General features: G+C 39.7%; 1 protein-coding gene across 1 annotated transcript; it reads left to right on the top strand.

Moving 5' to 3' along the window:
• The first annotated feature begins 877 nt into the window (after positions 1-877).
• On the top strand, positions 878-8,834 carry TMEM17 (transmembrane protein 17). Its single transcript, XM_043468856.1, has 4 exons — positions 878-1,055; positions 6,170-6,273; positions 6,406-6,519; positions 7,453-8,834. The coding sequence occupies exons 1-4, from the start codon at positions 956-958 to the stop codon at positions 7,729-7,731; spliced, it is 597 nt and encodes a 198-aa protein (XP_043324791.1). The 5' UTR covers positions 878-955; the 3' UTR covers positions 7,732-8,834.
• The last annotated feature ends 1,089 nt before the right edge of the window (positions 8,835-9,923 follow it).

Below are 9,923 nucleotides of genomic sequence, written 5' to 3'. Positions count from 1 at the left end.
AGTGCTTGTGGATCTCCTTCCCCTCTTTACTCCCCACATATTTACACACACACACACACACACACACACACACACATTTTATTAAATTAGATTCACTCCCACTTAGTTCTACATCTAATTTTTTAATTTTTACTGAAAGTTAATCCGATAATCAAACATTCGTTGCAAGCATGTTTTCAAACTGTTGCAATGTAGTGCATCAAATATAAATATATATATGGTGTGTAAGGGCTTCTCTGGTGGCTCAGCTGATAAAGAATCTGTCTGCAATGTGGGAGACCTGGGTTCGATCCCTGGGTTGGGAAGATCCCCTGGAGAAGGGAAAGGTTACCCACTCCAGTATTCTGGCCTAGAGAATTCCATGGACTGTATAGTCCATGGGGTCACAAAGAGTCAGACACGACTGAGCGACTTTCACTTTCATGGTGTGTATATATAAAATATTCCTAATATATAATATATTCCTAGAAGACAGTATGTGTGAATATATAAGTGCGTATATATATGGCATGTGTATATATAAAATATCCCTACTACATAACAACATATACTCCTAGAAAAGAGTATGTGTATATACACATACATATAAGCTACTGGGTCATGAATATTCTCTAAGCTCTGCATTCATTCTGTATTTCCTTCCAAAAAGGTTGCATTGACAAGGTGTTAGAGCTCCTATATCAAGATCCAACCCCAGGTTGCTTATTATTATTCGTTGTTAAAAGGGTGGAACTTAAAACAAGACTAAGGAATCTGCGATTTGCACCCATCTGACGCGCTCCCCAGGAATGTGTCCCCCTCATTCCTTTCAGTTCGAGGGGTCCCTGCGCCTCGGCCCGCAGTGCATCCGCGCCTGCGCCGGAGCCCGCAGCGCCACCCGCCGCTCGGTTGCCGTGGGAACAGCTGAGCACTGCGGCGCCGGAGACCTAGCAGTGAGCGGTACCGAGGCCCTGGCATGGAGCTGCCGGATCCGGTCCGCCAGCGGCTGGGAAACTTCAGCCGGACCGTGTTCAGCGACTCCAACCGGACCGGGCCGGAGTATAACGAGGGTCCGGGTGAGTGGCCGAGGCCCAGAGGAGGGTGTGTGGCCCGCGGAGGACCTGGCGCGGGGTTTGGAATGGCCAAATTTTGCCCAGACCTAAGATGGCGATTTGGCCTTCAGCTGGTTCTCCGCAGTGCGGGAAACGCCCTGGAGGAGGGGCCGGGCCACTGGCTGGGACCAGGACCAGATACACGGACTCTGATACCGAGCTGGTCCCGGGCTGATCATGCTGCGACCTAACCGGCCAGTTGCAAGAGGGGCGGCTGAGGTGGCGCTGGCATTCCTCAAAAAATAAATAATATAAAGCCACCTTCGCAACCCGCGTCCGGTGCCTTGCGTCCGAGAAGGCTGAGAAGGCCGACTTCTTTGCTTTTCCTCTGCGGCCTCCGCCCTGGCTTTTCTGCCCTGAATGGAGTGAAAAGAGCCCACGCAATCTCCCCTTCCACTGCCCCCCCACCCCCACCCCGCCGCGCCCCGGTAAAATATCTTTTCCTTTTCTTCTTTCCTAGCAGAACAGGTACTTGCTACATGTCCATTTTCTGGCAGAAGACATAGAAGGTTTTTTTTTAATGAGTTATTTTAAACGTTCTCCAATCCGGAATGGCAGCTGCCACACTAGCATCGCCTTTAACAAAACTCGCCGTCTCCCCACTTTCTCCTTCCCTGGCCTGTATATATATAACTCTTGACCCAAATCAAGTAACAAAATACCACAATGCCGCATTTGATGTGAGAAGTGACAACGCAGTTTTCTGCAAAACAGTTTAACCCTCTTAAAATAATGATGATAGACAACATACTGTCAACCACACCCACGCATCTTTTGTCACTGAACTGTGCTGGGAAATAGGAATCTTTTCCTCTTGCTTGGTTCAGGGATTTTTCAAAGGGAACAGAGAAAAGTCATTTCCCACTGTTTCAATTTTTCACCCTAACCACTTGCCTGTCCTTCCAGTTTAGGGCTGGTTACGATTTAGGATGTACAGAGAAAAACATAATGTGAAAAATTAGGTTATTACGTTTCTGATTCTAAAGCCAGGGATTAACAGGCACTAAAATCTGATGATGTAAAGTATCAGGGGTTTTCTGTAAAGGGCCGGATAGTAAATACTTAATACCGTGCGGGCCATAGGTCTCTCTGGCAGTTACAGATAATGATAACGGAATAGACATGGCAGTGTTCCAATAAAACTTTATTTATGGACACTAAAGTTGAAATTGCATGATTTTCGGTGTAACATACTACTGATACTTCCCCCAACCATTTAAAAATCTGAAAAAGCCATTTTTAGCTCACTTGCTCTACAAAAACAGTTAGTTGGCTGGTAGTTTGCCTACTCCTGATTTATATTACATAGTGTTTTAATTTGAATTCCATTTGCAGAACTCAGCTTGTATTTTGCAAAATTTAATAACTTCATGTCTTGAGCTTTCAAGGTTCATTTACATATTAACTTGATTTTCAGCTGAATGATTTAAGTTTGATCTGCTGAAATATAGACATAGCATAACTCTTGAGATGCTTGTGTACAGAATTCTTAACATAAAAGCTTATTTGCAAAATTTTACTACGGTGCTTGCTTTGAAGTTATTAAAATTTTCAGTTTGACTAATTTGTTATTTTTCCACCTTTTCTTCTTTGTGGATCTAAAGTACATTTGATTATTTGTACTGTAATTACAAGGGTATATTATGACCATGTTCACAGCTGACCTAGAGTTTTATTGTTGTCATGAAAAAAATCCTAGGGGAGTGAGTTACCTTCAGATTTTAAGAATGCATTCCTTTATCAGTGGTAATTTAATAAATAGGTACAAGCAAAAGTATATCATCATAATCAGGGATATTCTTGGAACTAAAGGAAAAACCTTGCTGTGAGAGACCATAATAATTTTATATTTTAAAATTGTTAAATGATAGATATACTCAGCTGTGGAGAAAAAGAAATAATCTGTGTATAAGAAATTTATCTCAGAGCCTTTGTAAATTCTTTCATTTCAAGCAGTGGATTTCAAAATACTTATCTACTCTTAAATTGTTAGAATTTAGTCATATTTAAGATATATTTGTAGGGGTCAGTTTTAAAAATCAAATTCTTCATTTACAACCTTTCTCTGTTACATGAAAACAAAAGGTACTATGTAATCAGCCTTCTGTTCAGTTCAGTTCAGTTGCTCAGTCGTGTCCGACTCTTTGCGACCACATGGACTGCAGTATGGCAGGCTTCCTTGTTCATCACCAACTCCCAGAGCCTCCTCAAACTCACGTCTATTAAGTAGGTGATGCCATCCAACCATCTCATCCTCTATCATCCCCTTCTCCTCATGCCTTCAATCTTTCCCAGCATCAGGGTCTTTTCCAATAAGTCAGCTCTTCGTATCAGGTGGCCAAAGTATTAGAGTTTCAGCTTCAGCATCAGTTCTTCCAATGAATATTCAGGACTGATTTCCTTTAGAATGGACTAGTTTGGATTCCTTGCAGTCCAGGGGACTCTCAAGAGTCCTCTCCAACACCACAGTTCAAAAGCATCAATTCTTCGGCGCTCAGCTTTGTTTATAGTCCAACTCTCACATCTACACATGACTACTGGAAAAACCATAGCTTTGACTAGACAGACCTTTGTTGGCAAAGCAATGACTCTGCTTTTTAATATGCTATCTAGGTTGGTCATAGCTTTTCTTCCAAGGAGCAAGCATCTTTTAATTTCATGGCTGCAGTCACCATCTGCAGTGATTTTGGAGCCCAAAAAGGTAAAGTTTGTCACTGTTTCCGTTGTTTCCCCATCTATTTGCCATGAAGTGATGGGACTGGATACCATGATCTTAGTTTTCTGAATGTTGAGTTTTAAGCCAAATTTTCACTCTTCTCTTTTCACTTTCATCAGGAGGCTCTAGTTTCTCTTCTCTTTCTGCCTTTAGGGTGGTGTCATCTGCATATCTGAGGTTACTGATATTTCTCCCAGCAATCTTGATTCCAGCTTGTGCTTCATCCAGCCCAGCATTTCGCATGATGTACTCTGCATAGAAGTTAAATAAGCAGAGTGACAATACACAGCCTTGACGTACTCCTTTCCTGATTTGGAGCCTGTCTGTTGTTTCATGTCCAGTTCTAACTGTTGCTTCTTGACCTGCATACAGATTTCTCAGGAGGCAGTTCAGCCTAAGATAAATGAAATTCCTGTGTCACAAAGGGCTACACTGGCAATGTCCTTATAAGAATATGTTTTCATTAATTCACTCTGCTTATTCATATTTGGTATTTACCATTTGTAAAGCAACATGCGAGGTTCTGTGAGGGTCTTAAATTTGGGTAGAATGTGGCCTGTGCTTACAGTCAGCCTGTGTATAAATAAAAGAGAAGGAAAGGGACTGATATTTATCAAGTGCCTACTCAGTGCCAGGCATAGTGCTCGGGTGAAGTAATTTATATTACCTTTAATTCTCAAGCAATCTGTGAGGTAATTTTAATGTTACCATTTTACAGATGAAGAAATTAAGGCTCAAAGAGGTTAAATAATTTATCCTAAGTCTGGTATCCAGAGTTCTGAGGGAGTTTGGGGAGCTTTGGGTTTACTTGGACTCCGAAAGTTGTGATCAGACTATGTCTCAAGTGAAGGGAGTGTGGTTCTTTGCTAACACTTCTTACACACAGGTTAGCGTCATAAGTACCTAGAGGGGAAGGAGATTTCCGCTGGAGTGGGGAATGTGATCAAGAAAGGACTTACGGAAAAAGTGGCTTTGAATTGCGTGTGAATGAACAGGTGGTATTAGGGTATGCTGAAAGAGATGTGTGTCTAATTATAATTTGGGGGAGGGGTTGGTTTTGCATGATTAGTTTATACCTGAGAGATTCAGTTCAGTTCAGTCGCTCAGTTGTGTGTGACTCTTTGCGACCCCATGGACCGCAGCATGCCAGGCTTCCCTGTCTATCACCAGATTCCAGAGCTTGCTCAAATTAGGTCCATCCAGTTGGTGATGCCATCCAACCATCTCATCCTCTGTCGTCCCCTTCTCCTCCCACCTTCAATCTTTCCCAGCATCAGGGTCTTTTCCAATGAGTCAGTTCTTTGCATCAGGTGGCCAAAGTATTGGCACTTCAGCTTCAGCATTAGTCCTTCCAATGAATATTCAGGACTGATTTCCTTTAGGGTGGACTGGTTTGATCTCCTTGCTGTCCAAGGAACTCTCACGGGTCTTCTCCAACACCACAGTTCAAAGGCATCAGATCTTCGGCACTCAGCTTTCTTTATGGTCCAACTTTCACATCCATACATGACTACTGGAACAACCATAGCTTTGACTATACGGACCTTTGTTGGCAAAATAACATCTCTGCTTTTTAATATGCTGTCTAGGTTGGTCATAGCTTTTCTTCCAAGGAGCAAGTATCTTTTAATTTCATGGCTGCAGTCATGTTATGTATTTCATGTGTTCATTTCATAGGCTCTTTACAGGTGGCTCAGTGGTAAAAGAATCCACCTGCCAATGCAGGAAACTCAGGTTCGATCCCTGGATTGGGATGATCCCCTGGAGAAGGAAATGGCAACCCACTCCAGTGTTCTTGTCTGGGAAATCCCATGGACAGAGCCTGGTGGGCTACAGCCCATGGTGTCGGAAAGAGTCAGACACAACTGAGCACAAGCACCACTTACATAGAACTCTTAACAAAGGGGGTAATGATTATTATAGTTATCTGTTCAATAGTATTCGTGTTGACGTTCTACATTTATACCAGTACTATGCAAAAAAACTCATCAGACAGTAACCAAAGGTGGTAAAGTAATAGAAAAATATGAAACATGCCCCAAAGTAGCAAATATAGGAACAGAATATTAGTAGTATTATGGCTATTTTCTTTCACTGTCAATGATTATTGTTATTGTGTCCGACTCTTTTGTGACCCCATGGGCGTACGTAGTCCACCAGGGCTCTCTGTCCATGGGACTTCCCAGGCAAGAACACTGGAGTGTGTTGCCATTTTCTTCTCCAGGGGTCAATGATTATAAATAGGCTTACAATTTGGAGTTTCGTTGAGCTGAAACTATAGCTAGTAATTCTAAGGAACTAAAGGATGTACAGGGCATAGAGCAGGAATAAGAGTTTGTTCCTTTTCTGTTTTCTTCTGTAGATAATGAAATGGTTTCCAGTTTGGCACTGCAGATGTCACTTTATTTTAACACTTACTTTTTCCCACTTTGGTGGGTGAGCAGCATTATGATGCTTCAGATGAAGGTAAATGTGTGCTTTACTACTTCTCCCTGGCATTGTTACCTTGTCAGTAAAATTGAAAGTTCTTCATATGTTTTTTAAATCTCAGGTCAGTCTTACTATATGGGAGATTTTTGTTTATTTTTGTTTTTTCAGTATTCCATCTTGCCCGATTACTACAAGTTCATTGTGGTCACCATTATCATCCTAATAACTTTAATTGAAGCTATCAGGTTGTATCTGGGCTACATGGGGAACCTGCAGGAGAAGGTAGGCTCTTCTTTCCTCTCAGTGCTACACATAAATGCAGTTAAGACTTTGCCAACAAGAAAAGGCAGTGAGATGTGGAAGGAGCAAAGGCTTGTAGGTAAGGCCTAGCTCCAGCTTCACCGCGGCTGTCACTGTGGTCTTTTTGCTTACTCTCTTGAACCTTGGTTCCTTCACATATAAAATTGGGGGAATATTCACTTCACAGATTTGTTAGGATTATATTAAACAATTTATATAAAGCACCTGAACATAGTAAACTCTTAATTAGTGATCATTTTCCCTCTTCCCAGTAGTCTTGAAAATACTTGGTCATTAAACATGATGATTTGGATTCTGAATAAGAAAATTGGGGAAAATGGCACACTCATCTTCTATGCAAGGCACATGTTTTCTGAGTCATCATGCTGCCTAAGCATTTACAGTTACCAGAACTGAGTGATAATGCCTAAAGATTTCAAATGTTCTTCCAGGCCCTTCATAATTAAGCCCCACCCAGCCTACCACACTGTATTTTGTGCTTTTTCCTAACACAAGCGTCCATTCCAGGCTGATGTGTTGTTTCCCAGTCATATTCTTTCCACATTTTTGCTTACTTAAGTTCTTGCCTCTTCCTCATTTTATCTAACTTGAAAAGCCTGCCTCCTTGAATTATTTCTTTTACGTACCCTGTTTACTCTGTTAGAGCATTTAGTCTGTTACTCTAAGTGGTACGTACGTTTCATTATTCACTCAAGTGTAGGAATGTAGGACTGTCACATAGGTTAGTTTTCTCTTTCAGTCTAGATTGTAAGTTCTCTGAGGACAAGGACCACACTATACTTCTTTTGAATTACAGAGCTCAAAATGTAGGTTCACAGTAGTATCACTTGCTTATCGATACAAACAGAAGATGGTACTTCACTGGTCTGATATTTGTGGTGTGTATCATTGCAGGTTCCTGAGTTGGCTGGCTTCTGGCTTTTGAGCCTTCTGTTGCAGTTGCCTTTAATTCTTTTCTTGCTCTTCAATGAGGGCCTAACAAATCTGCCCTTGGAGAAAGCAGTACATATCATCTTCACTATATTCCTTACTTTCCAAGTTGTTTCAGCATTTCTTACCTTGAGGAAAATGGTAAATCAGCTGGCAACTCGTTTCCACCTCCAAGACTTTGACCGGCTGTCTGCAAGCCGAGGAGACATGCGAAGAGTGAGGTCCTGTGTAGAAGAGATTTGACCCAGTGCTGCTGAATAAGCATCTGGAAGATCATTCTAGAAGACTGCAGGATAACACCAGAGGGCTAACACACAAAAAAGGATAAAGCAAGTGTTTTGAACTGTATACTCTCTGGCTCTGAAATTCCAAGGTTGGACACAATGATAAGACTGTCTGTACATCGCATGAAAGCAGTAAATCAACCCTAAAGCCTCCATGTTATCTACCTGATGTCAAATATCTTAATTTTTTGTTGTTGTCAACTTTTTCAGGTGTGTAGAGATCTGTATTGGTGGCATTACATCTTTACTGTAATATCTCCAGTTAGTACCTGTAACTAGAAATGTGTATATTTCTTTTAATATTGTTGGCCTATCCATGTCTTGGCAGTACGCATGCAGTATGTGGAGATGCTGGTCAGTACTGTGATGTATTAGACTACATTTGTAAACTGAGACACCAAATTTTCATGTCTGCTACGGTCTTAGCAATTATACTGAGGTTAAGAAGAAAGCAGGTGGATTGTGATGATATTTAGGAAATGTTTTTATGCTAAAATTGTTATTTTCATACAACCATGTTCAGTATTTATGGTGGTGGTGTGCAAAATGTCTTCACAATAAGTTATAAAATCTTCATGTTAAAGTATCTTTAGAAATCATTCTTGTCTTTCACAGTTCTTTTGGGCTGTGGGTTTATTTTTATTATAAAGTTGCAAGAGAAAAGTACATGTATTTGAGAGCCATTTGCCACTCTCCTGGGTACATTAACCCTTATGATCTTACCTATTAAGTCATTATTCACTGAAGAACTGCTCATATCCAGTAAATTCACATGAAGATTGACCTGAGAATCAGGGTGCCTGTTAACATATAGAGTTTGGATGGCCCAAGGGACTCATGATCATAAATGAGCATATTCCCTTGCTAATAGGAGAAACCTATTGAAGGAAATTCTGTTAAGAACAAAGCTTGCTTGGGTATATCTGAACCATTATTTTTAAGTGACAATTGGGTTGTCTTAAGGGACACAATATTTTCTTTCCTATAGGAAAATGTGCCTCTGTAAGTATTGTATTTTACTGAGAGAGAGTTGTAGCTACATTAAAAATAATTTTTTCTATCCTTCCTGTTTTGTGATTCATGCTTATCTTAGGATTTCCATGTTATGCCTTATTCATTTTTATATTGCTTAATTTTGAAAATGTTTTCACTTCCCACTCTTAATCACACCTTACCAAGTCTGTTTATGCTCTTTTTATTACTTCTGCTTTTTATTATTATATATAATGTTCAGTCAAAGTTTTCTTCCCCCATGCACTGACTAATTAACCTTTGCCCTATACCAAAGCTGTCACTAGGTATATTCCAATACTTTGAAATTCAAAATAGAATTCTGTTTGGATAGTTTATTAAAATGTATTTGTTTACATTTGTTTCCAGATAGGTGAGTTTATAAGAACACTAAATCTACATAACAGATAAATTAAGGTGATGATCAAGAAAGACTTTTCTATTTAACAAGTTTTCCAGAGTTTTATTTTAAATAGCAGAGCCTCTTGATACATTTAAACTTTAAGGTAAATCACTAAAAGTGTAAAGAATAATAATAAAAAAAATTTAATGACTAAATGGGGGGAAAATATATTTGTTAAAATTTTTAAATTTTTGTTGTAATAACTATTGCTTAAAATGTAGATATAATGAGGGTAAAAAAAAAAGAAACTAAGAAAATCAATTGAGAACATGACCAAGTCATTGGTTTTTCATGAAACAATAAAACCATGATTTTGTGTTAGTCTGAACCAATATTTTCTATTGGTGTATACATGGTGCTCTATGTAAGCATAGGAAAATTGAGATAGGAAAGACTTCCATGTCAATACATTTGGAGTTTAGGCAATCTTTATTTTTATTTAATAAATTTGTTCCTCCTTAATTCCTATTGCATTTCCTCTCCAGGGTTCACAACACTGTTGTGAAGTTTTTTAGTTAGGAGATATTGAGCTTCACAAATACTTTGTCTTTCACATATTTTTTTCTTTCAGGTGTTTTTTTCTAACTACAGACAAGGTAGATGTAAATTTTTGTACATTGGAATGATTTTTAAAAATTGGATTTTAATCAACATATGTTTGAATGCCTACTATGTACAAGGAATAGTGGAGAGTTCACAAACAAAGAACTGAGCTCCCTGTTCTCAGGGGCACAGTG

Source organism: Cervus canadensis, chromosome 5 (genome assembly GCF_019320065.1).
Source record: "Cervus canadensis isolate Bull #8, Minnesota chromosome 5, ASM1932006v1, whole genome shotgun sequence".
Lineage (NCBI taxonomy): Eukaryota > Metazoa > Chordata > Mammalia > Artiodactyla > Cervidae > Cervus > Cervus canadensis.
The sequence above is the reverse complement of the archived record's forward strand: the minus strand, read 5'-3'. Positions and strand labels throughout refer to the sequence as shown.